Genomic DNA, 20,478 nt, shown 5'->3' on the forward strand with positions numbered 1-20,478 from the left:
CTGACACAAATCTTGGATCAGGTGTCACATTCAGATATAAGTTGAGTGTTTGTAGTCCCATGAGAGGACTCTTATGTGAAGTTATGTCAGTTGAGGATTGAACTGTGATCTTATTGAGTATTGAATTGAGTGGAAATGGTTAACTTATTCTGTATATATGTGCTTATTATGTTGAGTTTACTTGTCTATGATCCGCTTACTGACTAACTGCGTGATCCTATCAGTACACTGTTGATTTTGTGTACTGATACTACAATTGCTCTGTCTTTGTTGAGTACATGGCATATTCAGCCAGCTGCGAAGAGACCTCACCTAGAGGAGTAGTGATATTGTTCGAGTCCAAGGGTGAGCTATTCTGTCAGGCTGTCGTGGACTTTTCCTCATTTATCTTAGTCCTTCATCCGGGACTTAGATGTTCAAACACTGTTTTATTCGTTAATGACTTTCTTGTGGGAATTGCATTCCTTTTTTTAGACTTGCTTAGTTTTAGAATTTTGGTACGATGACTTTCAGTTCCTAGGATATTTTTGCATGTTAAGTTTGATTGCTAGATTGTTTTCTAAGTTTATGGGAACTCAGTATTTATTTTGTTTAAATCTGCTTCCGTATGTTTACATTGTGTATATCTTGTAAATGTCGTTAACTTGGGTTGTAAGAATAGTTCTTCCACCGGAGGATTAGTGTGGTGTCAGTCATAACGGGTCGAGGTCGTGACATAGGGGGTGCATCTGGGTATCGAAAGTCATTGATATTACTAGTAGAACGTAAATTGGTAATGATAGAAAATTCTTTGATTGAAAAATGGAGGACGTCCCCCTAAACGTGACGAATGTGCAATTCATTGGGTTTTCTTCTCTAACAAAAGCAGTAGAAGTCATTTGGTTATTTGTCCTTGAAAATTACATTGTGGCATATTTAGATAATGACCGAAAATTATTTGCCTAAATAACTGAATCCCTTCTTCACTTATTGATGGTTGAAAATCATCAATCAAATTAGCGGTGTAGGCTGTGCCAAATCTCAAAGAGTGAGAAGGAATTTTTTTGATGATAAACTTCAACCCCTGCATTGATAGAACGAAAAAAATGAAACAAATGAGCTATGATACATTACATAGCTGACATAGCGTATCAGTGTGTAAACAAGATACATTAGAATAATTGATACATATTGAACTTATGTATCATGTACATGATCAATAAGATATATTATACACAATAAATAATTATGTATCTTGATATGAGACACATTTTTTTGACTCCATATACATATATAACAAGTTATGTATAGTGAACATCATAAAAAATGAAGATTATATATATAAACTTTATGAATCATGAAATTATATACATTCATTCAACATGGCCTATCATATAAAACACCTTATGTATCATGACCATACCCAACAATTAACATTGCAAAAACATAACCCTATGTATCATCATATGATACATTCACTAAGAATCTAATTAAGTCAATGATTTGTGTATCAACAGTAAAAAAACGAACAAGATACTTGCTACATTTTGTCTATAACAATTAGGGTTATATTATCATTAAGAATTTTTAATATGATACATTGAAATGTAATGGTTATTCCTGAAATTTGAAGAGAAAAATTGCAAGATACATTGGAATAACGTATACCTTGAGAAGAGTAGGGCGTGTTGTAACACCTTCAAAAAATTTCTCTGCTTTTTTGGGGGGTTGTTGAATTGGAGAATTCGATTTTGCAACTGAAGATTTAGATTTCTCATGTAATGTATCCATAACTAGAGGATCGTTACGGTGTTTGGATCTAATCTTATCATAATCTTCACCAGTCGAATCAGACTCAGGAGAAACAAGTTTTCCTTATTGTGGGTTTAACTATGTAAGACCACCACTAAAAGATGGATTGGGTTCTATATGTATTAGGAATTGGAGATGAAAACTCAAAAAAAATTACTGTGGAATTCGATGGAAAAGTGAAGAAGATGAAACGAAGCGCGAAGACAGAGATGGAGAAATTGTATTACATTTTGTAGAAATTGAAATTGGAGAAGAAGACTCGAATAGACTGACTGTAATTCAAAAAAAAAATATGATACATGGGTGTGGATTTAGGTGTAATTTTAGGGTAGTTCACAAAGTAGTGGGAGTGATGTATCCGGATGTTAGAGAGAAAAAGAAGAAGAAAAGGATTTTTGATATTTTTTCAAATTGTAAGAAATATTTAAAAATATAGTAAAATAAAGTGTGTAATTAAATAATTTTTCCATTTACTTTACCAAATCAAATTTGAACATGTAGTAAAATGCCATAAAGACCATTAAACACAATTATCAATTACGGAAAATTCCTTTTACCAAATCAAGTGGAAAAACGTTTGACCATTGGATATTTGACCAAAATTAATAGCATATGAGTTCTTTACCATATAAAGCTATTACTCAATATTCATATAATTAAGCTTTTTGACCAAATATAATTCCTTTGACCAAATAATAAAGAGATCAAGTATATAGTCCTGATTTCAAATATATCTTAAATTAAAATCCTAAACACAAGTAGATATAAATTTGTTTCCTTTCCCACATTCCAAATTATAAGTAATTAGCTAGTTTATTTTGGATATTCTATCAATGTTTGAGGCAAGTTGTTGCACCATCTATCTCTCTATATATATCAACCCAAAACACTGCATACAAGTACACAAAGGAAAAAAATAACATCATTGTCTATTGAGATATAGTATAGAAAATGGAGAAGACATCAATTATTTTGCTCTCTCTTATTGTCTTGTTTGTTTTGTTAGGTAAGGTCCCCCTCCCCCCACGCCCTCGCCTTTCATCTAAGATAGAGTTCATCGGGAGGGTTCATTGTCTATATATATATATATATATTCATTTTAAAAGAATATACGGAATTTTATATATATAATGTGATTTTCTTATACAAACGAGATTTAGGTGAACCCCCTGCACCCTTGGTTGTAGCCTTTAGCATGCAATTCTAATTAACGCTATGTATAATAGACATATACATAGTTTTTATTTGGATTTTATTAGCGATCGATGATAATAAAATCTTAATATTTCATTTGGTTTTTGTAGGTTCACCATCATTTATGGTGTTGGGACGAGAACCAGAGTGTAAAACTTCAAAAGATTGTAATCCTATAGCTTGTGAAGGTGAAAGTATGCATTGTGTTGCTGGAGTTTGTACGTGTCCACCTGAAATAAGGAAGAGTGCTGCTTGCAACAAAGACAGTGATTGTATAAGCATATGTCCTCCTAAATCTATAGCAAATTGTATTAGAGGAATTTGCATTTGTGGTACAAATTAGAGCCAACACCAAGTCCTAAGGCATGTTTGAGTTATAAGAGAACCATTTTTTTCATATCCTTGGTTATGCGCGCGCAGACTCTGTATTATATATGTTATAGTATTGTTCTACTATATTTAAAGTAGGAAGCTCCAAAATGCAAAATCGAATTACTAAAATAACCATCAAAAGTTGAATTAGCACTCGGAAATAATTAATTGTTCCTTCAATATTAATTACAAAAATTGTATTTGTGTAATTGTATTTGTATAGAGCATTCTTTTTCTTGATTGAGGCCAGAATAAATAAATTGCATAGGAAAAATGACAAAATTGATTCAAGACCAAGATATGACTGCAGATTTATGTCAAACTCTATAGTCTTCCTTCCAAGTGCGCTATTTAAAAGGTAAGCAAAACTATAACTTCAAGAACTTAAATGAATGGAGGTAACCAGCATAACTGGTTCTTGTTCTTTAGTATGCTAACATAAACAAAAAACTATTCAATTTATAGTAAGTTGATTATTATTATGAAGGTACTTCTTTATGTGCTGTCCGAAAACTTGCTCCACCTCAATTATTTCAACGAGAAGCTGCAAGCATAGATACTGGGTAACTCGACCCAATCAAAAGCAAAGTACTCCAACCTTGTTTTCTAGCCAATGTAAATCAGAGAAGGAATGTCAAGACTTACCATACATTAATGGGAAAAAAGTTGCTGGAAAGGTGCTATCAGATGCAATCAATCCACTCCTGTAACAATGTGGAAAATGCTTTTCATTGTCATGATGGGATCTGCAATTCTGGATTTTGTACGCCAAGCAACGTGTTCATCGGGTCTCACGAATATGGCTCCTCTGTCTGTCATCTGACAAATGTCCCACCAGGATGGTGAATCTGATGACCTCTTCACTTCCACAACTTCTTCAAAAGATTTCCAGGGTGTCAATGCAGCCTCACTTATTCCAGTTCCACCAATACTTCCACTTGGCCACATTATACAAACCTTTAAAGGCACTTTTAATTTGTTCGCCACCTCTAGTGCAGCTCGAGCCAGACAGTAGGACTCCTTCAATGGTGCTATTATAAGGACAAACTCAACCTTATCTCCAGATACAAGGTCCAGAGTAGAGAATATTTCCTGCATAAGATTGTATTCTGTTAGGAAGAAATAGTAATGGGAACTTGAAACAAGATGGCTGCAAGTTTGAATATTGTAATCTATAAGAAGGCTAAAGATGAATAAAATCCCCTTTTGATTCAGTTATTTGGCATCTCCACATGTTCAAGAGATGAAGGAACAAGACCATGATCTAACAAAGTCTGGCTCCTACCAAGGTAATGTTCCCTTGAAAGAGTCCATACCTTGCTTGACGAGTTAGAAAGCAGTTTAACATTCATATGAGGGAGCTTTGCTCCAGGTTCCGAGCAAGGAATATAATCCCTTCTTCGTCCTGTTGGTGCTTCATGCACATTCAACACACTATCATCTTCAGACACCAATGCTCCTTTCCGATACCTAATGTAAACATCTTGAAATTAGAGTACTGATGAAAACAAGTACTTCCAACAGGATTATAGTTAAGATACAAACAATCATCTGGCGTACATCCAAGATGGCTTTTTTGGAGTTCTATTCATAGTTGATACAGCATCCAGCATTTATAAGAGCCGTGAATTAGGCAATCATAATTGAAAAATCAGCTTGACCAATTTGCATGAAATGGATATAGTAAAAGTAGATACACAACCTGAAACCAAGATCCTCAGTAGGGAACTGGAGCTGAAGGCTCTGTCCTTCTTCAAATATCTGTCTTAATTTGGCTAGCCTTGCAGATCCAAGTGGATTATTTTCATTCAATACAAAATCTGAGAGTTGTGCACGACCTATGCTGAATATTCCATCTAATATTTTCCTTTGAAGTACAGATGGCAGAATGGAACCAACAGTATCATTAAGAGCTCGATGTACTGCAGGAAGAAACACATAATGTCTTCAGTTAAATATTAATGTAATAAAAAATAAGTTTCAGGTTTTCACTTTACCTGCATTTGCTACAGTTGGATCAAGACCAAGTGCAGTAGGAACTTTCATTGCTGCTTTAAAGTTTTGGACGCTAAGTGCTGTATTAAATTGGGCTATCTGAAACATTTTAAGGAGTGTGTTCAGCTCATAATAATAAGATCAGAAAACATTGTAATACATAGACTGCCATATATATATTATGAAACCAAGAATTGAGGAAATGAATACCTGACTGCGTTCTAGTTCATAAGAGTTGAGAATTGATATTGGTGAGACACCCTTGATTACACAAGCTAATTTCCAAGCAAGATTATGAGAATCTTGAATACCAGTATTCATCCCTGAATAAAAGAAGAAAGAATCTTGAGCAGATCTCCTTTCCCCAGTCTCAACTATTAAATCCTAAAATAAACAACACTTGCAGATATATTCCATGATGCGGAGTTGCATGCATCTTACATGACACCTTAAATTTTCACCACCTAATTTAAAAGTTATCAAGACCAGTTCTTTTGTCTCTGCAGGATAGAAAATTATTTGTCAAGTTCTCTTTTATTTTCCCCCTTTCTCTTTGAGATATTTTTCTCATAATTGAACAATCTCATCTAAATGATCAATCAAGTATAGAGGGGAAATGACACTATTTATATACTTAATTATGTATTATTATTTTTTTAATGGTTGAGTCTAGACTAGTGTGTGCACACCTAGACTATTTCATTGGTTACTTACTTCATCCCACCAACACAGGTGCCGCGTAACTCTATCCATCAAGGTATAGATAGATGGGAAGAAATCACCTACATTTTTCATTCTGCTGGTATTTGAACCCTGGTCTCCAAAATTTATACCCACTCCAGTAATCTTTACGTCACACCCTTTGGTGACCTTATGTCTTTAGAGTTCCTTGTAAGTGTTCCCCAGGATCTTATGGCCAAGCATGTCAGAAATACTTTTTTTGACAGGTAGCAATGAGAGAAAGAACATGGACACACTTTGATTACGTATTGAATTGTGTGAACCATTTCATCTAAAAGGCTTAATTGTTAGAGAGGGAACACTATTACAAACTTAATTTTGTCCCTTAAAAATTACCGTATTGAAATCAGGTTCTCTACATATAATCAGATACAATATCAACCGTGTTAAAATCACAAGGGCAACGCATAGTAACAACATCATAATGTGGAGACTAATTGCAGTTCAGATGTCCTCCAACCAACAAATGCTCTCCTGAGCTTAACTAATTCAAACCCAACCTGTGGTGGATCCCGGGAGACAAAGTCAAAATGCAACATCCTTTGCCCCATCATCCATAGTATCAGAGAGAGATCCACGGTTCACACGGCCGTTGATGAATAAAAAGTGCTGCTCTCCCAAGCTTAACTAAGCTGATTATAGCTCCAATATTTTGTGCTACGTGGAAATCTTTTATCTCCCTCCCACAGAAATAACTTTACTATTTTTACCTTTACATCAACATTTTAGGAAGCAGTCTTGTACAAATAAAAAGGGCAACCCGGTGCACTAAAGTTCCCACTATGCACAGGGTCTGGGGAAGGACCTGACTACGAGGGAGTATTGTATGCAGCCTTACTTGCATTTCTGCCAAAGGCTATTTCCAAGGCTTGAACCTGTGACCTCCTGGTCACAGGACAGTCATTTGTTTTCTCTCCCCTCCCCCAACTCTCCCAATAGAAAAAGAATGGCAAAAACTTTATTCTTAATATTATACAAGACATGACAAGATAAACCATTTTTTTTAGAAAGGTAACAATTATCATTGTTAAGTTGGCATAACAAAAACTTAATAAATGAGCAAGTAGATTGCATACCAAAACCACCAGCAGGAGGAAAGCGATGAGCTGCATCACCAGCAAGTATTATCCTGTTGTTACAAGATAGAAACTTCTCAGCTACCTCAGCATGCATCACCCAAGGCTTAATATCCACCACGTTGACGTCTGCAAGCTCTAGGCCGACCAATTTGAAGACCAATCTCTTACACATCTACAACCATTCATGAAGTATAAAGAATAACATGATAAATAAACCATATTGGTGCAAATGTCATGCACTGCAGCCATAGCATCCATATTGGGGTACACAAAATAAATGAATAATGAGAACGTAAAGACATCGATTCATTCTCTTCCACTAAAGTCAAGTATTGACTAATAGAGTACACAAGAAAATCAATGAAAGAGTATAAAAATACCTCAGAACTAAAGTCCTCAAGCTTCTGTTGAGGTGGATAAAATGGTACCTGCAAACATTTTACAAAATTGCTGTTAACCAATGTCAACAGATTTAGATTTATTAATACGAGCAGGTGGATATTATAGCTATGCCAATTTCTCACTTATTACAAAAAAGGATTACCTGCAGGACAAATTCCCCTTGTTTGAGATCATGGGCAACAAGAACACCAATAGCATCTTTATTAAAGATGAAAAACAGCATGCCGGGTCTTTCTTTAATGAGATACTGCCCTAACTCTTGGCTCAGGAAGTGGACACTAACAAGCTTTTGTAAGTCCTTTTCACCTCTCATGTTAATTCCTAAACACTTTCTGACACTACTTCCTGCACCATCTGTACCAACAAGGAAATGGCACTGAATATCTCTCGTTATATACTTCCCTTCAGAAAGGAAAGAGGCTGTAACAGTGACACCACGCTCAGCACCATTGATTGCAATGCACTCATGCCCCATAAAGATCTCCCTCTCGCCAATAGAACCATGCTCACGCTTTTCAGAGTTTATCATATGGAAACCAAGTTTCTCAAGGTGCTTAAGCAGCAATCTGGAGAGTTTGTACTGGGAGAAGTGTGCAACAGAGACAGGACTCACAATCTGATCAAAATCTGACAACAAAAGGGAAAAAGTTTGCAGAAAACAAAACAATCATAAGTAAGCATATAAGATGTATATTCCACGAAGCAACTCAATTTAATTGATGCACTAACTGTATCTAATAAGATGGATATTATACTGCTCTCCCCATCTCCTTTAAGGATACATACTTCCAATTTGTACTTAGACACATCTGACAATAGAATATAATAGTTTATAAACCTGCCCCTTTTTCATGGATTTGATCACTTGAAATTTCAATTTCAATCTAAATTGCAATCCATCTTAAAAATATATGAACTTACAGCTTTTTTTTAGATATTGGGATTGGGTACAATAATTCAATTACATATGTTAAGAGGATCTGAAGTGAACAAAATGCAGTTTGACGACTTAAGAAACCATGAAGTGCAAATTGTCCCATGTAACAATTTGAATTCAGCAGCATGTTAAGAAAGTGAAAACTAGGTTGCAGTGTCCATTTTAAGAAGTAGAAGAGCTACTATAACATTTTGTTAGAGATAAATTGCTTGAAAAGCTGCTCATCGTCACTTCTTAATTTTGCATTAGTTCAGACCGTTTAAGATAAAACTTGACAGAGAGTATTTAAGTTGCAATAACAATAACCATGACTAACATATCGACTTAAAGCAAAACCATTTGCAAATCGTCTAGAAAAAAAATCACTTATAAATCACATATATATCCTACCTTGAGGCTGCATATGATCAACAGCACCTAAAATAGGTCCCGTCAGTGAAGTGCAGTATATAAACTTTCTCCAAAACTCTACGGGTGGTTGAGACCTTAGAATCTCATCTCCAAGACCATCCAATTTGTGAAATACCTAGAAACAATAGCTACATCAAAACAAAGGTTTTTCAATCAATGCACTCTCAAATCTCAACTTCTTTCTACGCAACAGAAGAAAAAGGCAAAAAGGTATGTTTCAAACTGACAACACCAACCTCCATAGACCGGTTGTTGATGAAGTGTGCTTGAGGATGTGTGGAAAAGGCCTTGTTCTTCTCTAAGATCGCACATTTTACACCTAAAGGAGTTCAAGGAAAAATTCAAGAATTCAACAAGAATACCAACAGAAATGACTGTCACAAATTTCGAAAAGAGAACCCCAGAATCCAGAGTTTGACAATAAGCTGAGTGCATTTGGTATGCAGAAAATTATTCTCCTCTGGTGTTAGGTTAGCTTGGGATGTTGAAACTGGTTTCAAGGGAAATACTTTTTACCCCTCACTTATGACTTTAATCCCAAATCTTGCTCCATACCACTTATTTGTACTTCACCTTACACTTTTATATTCAATAAACCACCGGAAAAATAATATTTTTTTCAATTTGGGGGAGGGCTTCAAGAAATACCTAGTTTCGTTAGAAGTATGGAGAGAACCAGCCCAACTGGACCAGCACCGATAATCAACACCGGCAAGACAGAATCGTCACCTTTGACGGTGTAAGAATCTGAAAATGTTCTTTGACCAATTTGCCTGAATGACTGTCTACTCATTCTCCAACTAACGTTGCAGAGGCCAAGCCAATTCCTCCTCCTTGCACTAATCCCCCAAATTCCCATTGAGAAAGGGATTAACTCTATTATGATTTTATTTTTACCCAACTGACTGATTGGATGGACCGAATAAATTCACTGGCATGGGTTTATGTGACTGATGAAAATTTTGCATGTGCACCCATGGCCATTTAAGCTCCAAACATGCCACATCTGCGAACCTTCACAGCAACATGGATTAATCAAGACTGTTGATTTTTCATGCACACGTGACTTCATTCTGAGAGTGCATTGAAGATATACGGGAGATTAAATTACTAGAGGAGATCCGTACCCATAATACTAACTGCTAAGTATAAACATAAGAATTGCAAATTATTTACAATCAATATTTTTCATATAATAGGTAAACATAAAATTGAAAGAAGACAAAAGGGAAAAGAATTGATTCCAAGGTTTGAAAACTCCACCACTAACAAAATCAATTATAGCATGCTCCGTCTTACTTTTGACCTTTCTTTCTCTACTTTTTTTGCCGCTTTTCATTCCTTGTTTTTCATTTTCTTCTTTTTTTTATATATATTTTTTGCATTTTGTGTAAATCTGCTTCTCTCTTATAAAATGTTCTTACTATCTTAAATTGTTCATCACCCGAAGGGATTGCTGTGTTTTTCTAAATACTAGTTTCTGGGAACGTACTTTGCACGTTTTCCCCTCATCAATATTGTAAAATTTTCTATATATTTAAAAAGTTCAAGTTATAAAATATGCATATTTTATAACTTAAAAGGGGCAGCCCGGTGCACTAAGCTCCCTCTATGGGCTGGGTCCGGGAGCTTAGTACACCGGGCTGCCCCTTTTAAGTTATAAAATATGAAAATGATGAAATAAGAAACCATGAAGTCCACAATATTCGAACTTATGGAAGAATGTTAATATATACACATTAACTCAACAAATCACATATCAGAATCAAAATAAAATTTGAATCAGTCATTAGTAAACAAAGATACACTATTTTATCAATATACAACATTAATAGAGAAGAAATGGGGGGGGGGGGGGAATTAACCTGGGATGTTGCATAATGAAGTGCCCCAAGTAAAAAAAACAATCAATTTTTTAGGAGAGAGTAATTTTTGACAGAAGCAACACAAAACTAATACTGATTTTATATACTAATTAGATAATTACATAGAATTTAATTGAGAATGTCAAAAGACTATGAAAATATCCCACTATGTGGAAGATAAAAAGAAACAAAACTGATTTGTGCTTCTAAATACAAAATTTATAGATGAAAATCAATTTTACAAAAAAGTGTCATAACTAATGAGTTAAAATGCAATAGTTCTGCATTTATGTGAATAAAATAAGACTTTAATTAATTAACTATTTATTTAAATAGTTAATTAGATTTTAATTTAGGGTAGGGGCAAAATGGTAATCCAACTTTGGAGGTTGGAGCTTCTCACTTTTAATAATATATGATGATGATGATGATGATGTGATATGATATGATGATTTCACTGCATTAACAACATGTGCCATAAGAAGTACATTATGAAAGCATCAACACAACTCAATGAGGCTGAAAGATCACATTTTCAAGAACTTAAATATACTAACAGCAAGTATTTTCTTATTGGAATAAAACGATACAGAAAATACACTTATATGCATTCTTCAATTTGCTAGAGGATTGAAAGAAAAACTGTAGCTTCTCCATTTGGAAAATCTATAGAGATTCCAAGCTCACTCAAGTTTCAGCTAATGAACCAGTAAGGACTATGAACCACACTCAGGGAAACAACTTAATTGTTGAAGACTAATTGTTGTTGGGGCATTCAAAACCTCTTTGAAGGGAAGTAGCATAATAATTTTGTGACATGCTCATTTAAGGGTTAAACATGTTACTAATACATATAATCCCTTTTTTCCAAACAAAATGTCAGCAATCCACACATCAAGAAGTGAACAAAAAAATCACTGCTTGAGAGAATTTAAATTAAACGGATAAGAGGAACTTGGTGACCTGATACAAGGAAATATCAAGCATCCACTTCAAATACTACTTTCAATACCAAATTAGTATGTATAATTCATGTGCCTCCTTTATGTTCTCACCAAATGAAATTTAGTTACATTGTGCAAGGCAAGAACTTCTCTGCCATAGTGTTGTGTCGTTCAATATCGAAGTTTCATGGCATGACATCTAGCATCACAACATAGGTGATATAAAACTTCCCACAACAATGTTTTTTCGTTTCCTTCGTTCGATAGTGTTATAAATGCAATTAGTGACCAAGTACACAAAAGCATAGAGTGTTTACTTGAATATCTCAAGCAAATAAATGTATGTCCCTTTTCTAACAAAAACTTAACCTTCTAGATAAAGCTGTTTAAACAATGAGGAAAAAGAGAAATATTACCAGATTGCAATTATCGCGCTCGAAGTCTAGGATTTTGACAATGCAATTTCATTCAGAGGATACAAAGAGAGCAATGAACGCAGACACTCGTTCCTTGCCCTACCTCCTCGTAGAGTGCGTAGATGCTACGATCCAATCAGATACCTCTTCTTGTCTAATATTCAAAACTGTCTCCTGTGCTAATTACACAAACACCTCAATACTATTGAAGCAAATAACACAAAAATAAATATAGCTCGCAGGCAATTTTCAGAAAATTGAGTCCAAAATTCTTCATTAATTAAAGCATAAATGAGTATTTAAAAAAAAAAATCAAAGTACATACAAACTGACCCGAACACGTTCAATCACTTAAAAAATAAATCATCAAAATCAGAGACTTAGGAAAAAAGATGAGTACTTGGAACATGAAATCAGAAATACATAGCAGAGCTACTGATGCAACAACTACGTTGTCCAAAATATTATATGGAAGACCGCAAATCTCTTCCCGAGAAACTAAAAGCCTAAATTCATGTAATAATTACTAGCAAACATTGTAGCTTTTTGGTCACACCCAATCCTACACTTCAAAATGAAATGTAGTACGATCGTAGAATCAATAAACCCAGCAAAGGTTGAGGTTGATCCCATGAGGAGTACATATGTGTCAAGGTGTCTAAGAGAGTGTGAATTAGTGAATTTCGCAGTTATTTTCAAACAAGATAGTGAGTGAACAATTAAATCTAAAACTAGGCTATTTTACTAAAGCTAGAAATTTAGTCGAACACTTGGAATGCAAGAAAATATGACTTGCATTTATTTTAAATAGAACCAGGGTAAGTATCTTCCTTACATACATAGGATTGATGATTATCACTCAATTGAACACTACTTACTAGAATTTTCCTATTCTATCAAGTTAATATCCCTGCAAGTTCTTCCAAACTCAAGAGAAAGAAATACTAAAACCCAATTGATAAATCCAAGTAAGAATCTCCCTATTCCTAGTTTGATTCCATTAATCAAGCATAATAACTCTCAATATACAATTCCTTCCTACTTGTTCAATACCCAATCCAATTTTCACTCTTCCAAGTAAGAAATGGGTGTGTAGGGCTTAATCTAGTGTTTGCAGCCACCAAATTGACAAAATAAAAATAAAAATAGGTAGTTAATAAAAGTCCAAGTAATAATAAGCAAGATAAATTAATACTCATTCATATTAATGCCATAAAGTCTACAACCCCAGCTATGGAGTTTAGGTACTCATACTAGAAATGAAGAATACAAGATGAAAGGAAAAGAAAGACATAATCAAGGAGTAACTAGGAAAGAAAATTGACACTCTATGGTGAAATCCTTCAAAACCTCCCAAAAGTATCTATGTCTGCTCTCTAAGCTTCAAAGGTACAAAGATCCTATAAGTAAATGCCTAAAATCTATTTAAACTTGTGCAAAAACATGACAACTCCCCAACCCACCCCCACCCCCCACACTCCCCACACGCACACACGTTCAGCTGTATGGGTGAGCTGAGTGGGTGAGTATGCTGCGTGGGTGAATATGGTACGTGGGTCATTCCAGAATGTGCCCGTTTTTATCTTCTTGGCGGAGGTGGCTGCTTGGTAGCTACGTGGGTGAGCCAAGGAATCATTACAATCTCAACTGTTCCAAGGGAAGCCTTAAATCATGTTTTAAACCGAGTGCAACCTAGGATTTCTCCTTAAAGCACACTTATGCCAAGTTCTAGACCACAAGAGAGACAAGAACTCAACAAAGAACCTTACCACAGATGGGACATGCAAAACTCAAGTAGAATATGTATTGAAAGCTTAATTGAAGCACAATAGCACATGAACTCAAAAAGTCACATCTAGCGCAGAAGACTACTTAGTGAACAAAGAGCCAAAAATTGAACCTTAAGGTCACAACATGAATCATCAACTCCAATCATTCTCTTTTTCCATGTCAAAATCAACAACTCATATGCCAAAATTTAAACTTCATCGGTATCAAACAAATCACAAGACTAAGAGCAAAAAGATCAATTACTTTCCACATTCATCACCAAAAATCCACAATCATCATCAAAAATCTAGAGTCATCACAAAAAAAAGGTACCCCGCACGCACACATACACAAAATATGCATCGTCCACATTGCATAGAATTATATGAGGGTACATAACTCATTCTGAGAAGTCCAAAGACCTCGGGATCTTCGGGGGCAGATTCTCTAACCCTATATTTCACCCTTAAAAATTGGATGACTCAATCATAAAAGAGCATACCAAGAAAGCAAACATCATATTTAGGACATGAGGGAATAAGACACAAAACAATTCAGAGTATCACATCACTATTGAAGCTTGAAAGGTTCATTCTTGTTCACCTTCATTCATGCACAACTTCTATTCCTTCTCAATTCAAAAAAATTCAAAGTATCTTCATCTCTCCAAACTTTCAGCAATCAAGCATACCAAGCATTAAAAATCCTTCCCACTTAAGTTCAATCAACACAAACACAAGGGTAAACAATAGGTGCAGCAAAAGATTGCTTATATCTCTACTTGAATTTTTTTTCATACATTTTGACAAACAGTTGGTGTGCACAACTCTACTCCTACTCAAATCACAAAATTTAAGTGCCCCAACCTCCCCAAATCATAAGCAATCAAGAAACAATAGTAGAATAAACAATAGGTTACTCAAGACTTCACCTTTGACATGAATTTTCAATCCATGTAATTTACCATCAAACCATTAATATTCAAGATTTTACGTGGAGGGGATGAGGGAATTCCGGGTTGGGTGATGCACAAGATAGAAGAACAAAGAAAGAGGGAAGAAACATATACACCTGAATCACTGAAAAATACTGTCTGGAGAAGAAAGAAAGATAGATATTTAACTTTCATATCATTAACCGAGCTCAATCTTGAAAAATAGTTAGAACGCGGCCTGAGGTTTTCCATTTTGCTCCACTTTTGACATCCTCATCCCTGAATGAGTCCTCATTTACTACTTTCAGGCCGGTTGATTGGCTATCCACCATTAATTTTTCGATGTTTTGCTCTACAATATTGAGGATATCATAACTTGGCTGCCAAACAGCTCGATGAACAATGAAAGAGTCATAGTAATGTGATTTACTTGTACAAATTCTTTATTGTATTTTTGAATTACTTTTACATCCAAATATCAAATTAATTATGTCATAATCTAAATGAAGTTATTTATCTTTTTGTATAAGGTCAAGAATGTTATAAAATAACTAAGTTGACAATATTATAACAGAAAAGAAAATATGGAGAGAAAACAGAAAAGAAAGGAAAGTAGCGTGTATATGTATTCTGTGTGTTTTTTAGCAATTCACAATGGCCAAGAATGGTCATATTTATAGTTATACAAAAGAAGGCAAGTTGAGCAACTTGCAAAGTGGTGTGTCCACACAAATAAATGGACAATCCACTACTTAACACTCCCCCTTGGATGTCCACATGTAAAGAAAAATGCTAGTAAAAAATATATATATACATAGTTATCCTGAACATCCATTGATGTTGTGCCTCATTAAAAACCTTACTAAAAAAAATCAGTGGGAAAAAGCCTAGTAAAGGAAAAAGAGTACACACATCTGGTAATACGCCTTGAATGCTGCCTCATTAAAAACCTTGTTAGGAAAACCCAGTGGGACAAAACCTAGACTAAGGGAAAAAGAGTGCAGCGCGTATTATACTCCCCCTGATGAAGACATCATTTAATATCTCGAAGATGACGCATTCCAATTTTGTATCTCATTTTCTCAAAGGTTGAAGTTGGCAATGCCTTGGTAAACATATCTGCTAAATTGTCACTTGAACGAATTTGTTGGACATCTATTTCACCCTTCTTTTGAAGATCATGAGTGAAAAAGAATTTTGGTGAAATATGTTTTGTTCTGTCTCCTTTGATGTATCCTCCCTTCAGTTGAGCTATACATGCACCATTGTCTTCATACAATATTGTTGGAGCGTCTTTTGTCAAAGAAAGGCCACATGTTTCTTGAATGTGTTGAGTTATTGATCTTAACCAAACACATTCTCGACTTGCTTCATGAATGGCTATTATCTCTGCATGATTTGAAGAAGTGGCAACCATAGTTTGCTTTGTTGAACGCCATGATATAGCTGTACCACCACATGTAAATAAATAGCCTGTTTGCGATCGACCCTTATGGGGATCAGACAAATATCCCGCATCTGCGTAACCAATCAATTGTGACGGGGATTCATTCGAGTAAAACAAACCCATATCAATGGTCCCTCGAAGGTATCTGAATATATGCTTAATTCCATTCCAGTGTCTTCGCATTGGGGAAGAACTAAATCTTGCTAACAAGTTTACTGCGAAGGCTATATCTGGTCTAGAATTGTTGGCAAGATACATTAATGCACCAATTGCACTAAGGTATGGTATTTCAGCACCAACAAGCTCTTCATCATTTTCATGAGGTCGAAATGGATCTTTATTAATATCAAGAGATCTCACAACCATTGGGGTACTCAGTGGGTGTGCTTTATCCATGTAAAATCTCTTTAAAATATTTTCTGTATATGTTGATTGATGGACAAATATCCCATTTGAAAAATATTCAATTTGTAGACCAAGACAAAATTTTGTCTTTCCGAGGTCTTTCATTTCGAACTCCTTTTTAAGACATTTTACTGCCTTTGAAAGTTCTTCAGGAGTTCCGATAATATTCAAATCATCAACATACACTGCTATTATAACAAATTCAGATCCAGACCTTTTCATAAAGACACAAGGGCAAATTGGATCATTTTTATATCCCTCTTTTAGCAAGTATTCGCTAAGACGATTGTACCACATTCGCCCTGATTGTTTCAGTCCATATAAAGATTTTTGAAGTTTTATTGAACAAGTTTCCCGGGAATCTTTATATATTTCAGGCATTTTAAATCCTTCAGGAATTTTCATAAAGATATCGTTATCTAGAGAACCATATAAATAGGCTGTAACGACATCCATCAGATGCATGCCAAGTTTTTCATAAACTGCCAGATTTATAAGATACCTGAAAGTGATTGCATCCACCACAGGAGAATATGTTTCCATATAATCAATGCCGGGTCTTTGCGAAAATCCTTGTGCCACAAGTCGTGCTTTATATCTTACAACTTCATTTTTCTCATTTCTTTTCCGCACAAAGACCCATTTGTACCCCACTGGTTTTATACCTTCAGGTGTTCGGACTATCGGTCCGAAAACTTCGCGTTTTTCAAGCGAAGCTAATTCAACTTCAATTGCATCTTTTCATTTTGGCCAATCATTCCTCTGTCTACATTCATCGACAGATTTTGGTTCAAGATCCTCATTTTGTTGCATTATTTCCATAGCAATATTATAGGCAAAACTATTGTCGATAATTACATTATTTCGGTTCCATATATTTCCTGATGAGACATAATTTATTGAAATTTCTTTATCATTTTCAGGCGCCTTAACCTCTTCCAAGGTTTCATCAATTGTTATGTCTCCTTGCTCATCTTGAGCAGGTTCTTTCATATCATGAGGTTCTTTCATATCATGACCATCTTGATTATTTGCTCCTTTTCTTTTTCGAGGATTTTTATCTTTGGAACCGATTGGTCTACCACGTTTTAAATGTGGTTTAAACTCATTTGCATTATTTAATTGTCCTATTGGGACATCAACTCGAATTGGAGCATTAGCAGCTGGGATATGAGATTTAGTAACTCTTGATAGGTCAGTGAATGCATCTGGCAGTTGATTTGCAATATTTTGCAAATGAATTATCTTTTGAACTTCCAGTTCACATTTATTTGTACGAGGATCTAAATGATATAATGGTAATGCATTCCAATCTATTTCCCTTTTGAGCTGCTTATTTTCTCCCCCTAATGTTGGGTATACTGATTCATCAAAATGACAATCAGCAAATCTTGCAGTAAATAAATCTCCAGTCATAGGTTCCAAATATTTTATGATAGAAGGAGATTCATACCCAACATATATCCCCAATCTTCTTTGGGGTCCCATCTTTGTGCGTTGTGGTGGAGCAATTGGAACATATACTGCACTTCCAAATATTCTAAGATGGGAAATGTTTGGCTCCTGACCAAAAGCCAATTGTAATGGAGAGACTTTGTGATAACTTGTGGGTCTGATCCGCACAAGACTTGTTGCATGCAAAATAGCATGACCCCATAATGAAATGGGAAGTTTTGTTCTCATAAGCATTGGTCTAGCAATTAATTGGAGACGTTTAATTAATGATTCCGCTAGACCATTTTGAGTATGAACATGAGCAACCGGATGCTCAACTGTTATCCCAGTGGACAAACAATAATCATTAAATGCCTGAGATGTGAACTCACCAGCATTATCAAGACGAATTGCCTTTATTGCATAATCTGGAAATTGTGCTCTTAACTTAATTATTTGAGCAAGTAATCTCGCAAATGTCATATTACGAGTTGATAATAAGCACACATGTGACCATCTTGTAGATGCATCTATTAAAACCATATAATATTTGAATGGTCCACATGATGGGTGAATGGGTCCACATATATCACCCTGTATTCGTTCCAGAAATGTTGGGGATTCAATGCCCACTTTGATTACTGATGGTCTAGTAATCAATTTGCCTTGAGAACATGCGGCACAAGTGAATTCTTTAAACTGAAGAATCTTTTGGTTCTTCAAAGAGTGTCCATGTGAACTCTCAATTATTTTGCGCATCATATTAGAACCGGGATGGCCCAACCGGTCATGCCAAATAATAAAATCATTTGAGTTAGTAAACTTCTGGTTTACTATGGCATGTGTTTCAACCATGCTAATACTTGTGAAGTATAAGCCGGATGAAAGAGCGGATAACTTTTCAAGAATAAACCTTTTGCCCGACATCATTGTAGTAATATAAAGATATTCATTCTTTTCATCATTTGTAGTCTCAATATGATAACCATTTTGACGAATATCTTTGAAACTTAATAAATTTCTTTGAGACTTACTACAATATAATGCTTCATTAATTGTTAAATTTGTTCCCCCAACAAGTACAACTTTAGCTTTTCCGGATCCTTCAATTAATTTTGTACTACCAGATATTGTATTAATATTAGCTTCTTTCATAATCAAATAAGAGAAATATTTCTTATCTCTTAAAATAGTGTGTGTTGTGGCACTATCAATAAGACACATATCATCATAATTGATTTTGGATCCAACTGATGACTGGGAAATTTCCATATTCTTCATAAATGAAAAGAGATACATTATAAGAGTGTGAAAAACTAACAACATAAAAACTTTAAGATATTGAAGTGCTTTAATATAAAAATACAGTAACTATAATATCATGAATGTGTGTGAAAAATATTCTTTACTCACATGTATTTTTGACAATATTGTATATATAAAGTATTAAAAAAAAAGCATTAGTACTAATATGACCTTAATTGAATATAATTATAACACATGCGATAACATATATCTATGCAGATTGTTATGTGCCATTATCAAATGATGTGAAAATCATATATACACAGTATACACTAATTTTATAACTTAATGGCTAATTTGACATATTTTAGCATCTTCGATCATTTATTATTATATGTGTTAATAAAGTTCATCAGATACTGGCTGCAAATCGTAAATAAATTACTATGTTAACACGCTTGAAATTCGGTTCATATTTCTTTATATAACTCAATACACTAAAACTTTTAATAAATAAACTCAATTAACAATTTATTTTGGTAACAAGTGTCATAGTGAGAAGTGTTAATCTAGGTTTTTGAATGGTACAAATATACAACTAAAAAAACATCAAGTAATATTGTGTGATAATACTACATAAAAATGACAAATAAGTAACAAAAATAAATAACACACCATACTACATAATATAGAGCTTTCAACTTTTACACATTATTACAAACTATATGTCTCTTTGTAAAAGTTACTAATTATAAGATATATTCCCTGTCAGATGATAAATTCCTTAATCAATACTCATAAAATCTTCAGCATCCAAATGAGTAATATTTGGAAGATCTGCGAAATCATCATCTTTATAAGCCATATTTGCCTCAATATTTTCATGTTTATTTGAGGGGGTTGCTTCATCATCATTATTTCCAAAACTCAAGTTTGCCTCCACATGATTATCTCTCCTTTTGAGAGAGGCTTGATAAAGTTTCACAAAATGTTCGGGCGTACGACATTCACGTGCCCAATGACCCTTCATACCACACCGGTGACAAAAATTGGATTTACCTCTGGAAGAATTATTTTGAGGACCTTTATTGTTCTC

General features: G+C 34.6%; 1 protein-coding gene across 7 annotated transcripts; it reads right to left on the reverse strand.

Annotated features, from left to right (window-relative positions):
• Positions 1–3,597: 3,597 nt before the first annotated feature.
• On the reverse strand, positions 3,598–15,339 carry LOC129880233 (uncharacterized). 7 transcript variants are annotated; one of them, XM_055954183.1, is made up of 14 exons: positions 14,989–15,339; positions 12,148–12,326; positions 9,571–9,936; positions 9,159–9,241; positions 8,902–9,037; positions 7,717–8,201; positions 7,553–7,600; positions 7,170–7,344; positions 5,563–5,675; positions 5,355–5,451; positions 5,060–5,279; positions 4,674–4,827; positions 4,003–4,449; positions 3,598–3,901 (listed from the first exon to the last, which is right to left on the reverse strand). In XM_055954183.1, exons 3-13 carry the CDS (start codon positions 9,779–9,781, stop codon positions 4,051–4,053), a joined length of 2,121 nt encoding a protein of 706 aa, XP_055810158.1. In that variant the 5' UTR covers positions 9,782–9,936; positions 12,148–12,326; positions 14,989–15,339; the 3' UTR covers positions 3,598–3,901; positions 4,003–4,050. The 7 variants fall into 7 exon arrangements, with proteins under 7 accessions (XP_055810158.1, XP_055810157.1, XP_055810154.1 ...); XM_055954182.1 differs by having other exon boundaries at positions 3,598–3,916; XM_055954179.1 differs by having other exon boundaries at positions 3,598–4,449; positions 12,148–12,321.
• Positions 15,340–20,478: the final 5,139 nt, after the last annotated feature.

Source organism: Solanum dulcamara, chromosome 2, assembly GCF_947179165.1.
Source record: "Solanum dulcamara chromosome 2, daSolDulc1.2, whole genome shotgun sequence".
Lineage (NCBI taxonomy): Eukaryota > Viridiplantae > Streptophyta > Magnoliopsida > Solanales > Solanaceae > Solanum > Solanum dulcamara.

What these genes read in the sequence shown, in the direction of transcription:
- LOC129880233 (XM_055954179.1), bottom strand. Translation starts at nt 9,781, where the DNA reads ATGGGAATTTGGGGGATTAGTGCAAGGAGGAGGAATTGGCTTGGCCTC. An exon ending in TTGAGGACTTTAGTTCTGAG is followed by an intron (nt 7,345 to 7,552) that starts GTATTTTTATAC and finishes GAATGGTTGTAG; the next exon opens with ATGTGTAAGAGATTGGTCTT. An exon ending in TTTCTAACTCGTCAAGCAAG is followed by an intron (nt 4,450 to 4,673) that starts GTATGGACTCTT and finishes AATCTTATGCAG; the next exon opens with GAAATATTCTCTACTCTGGA.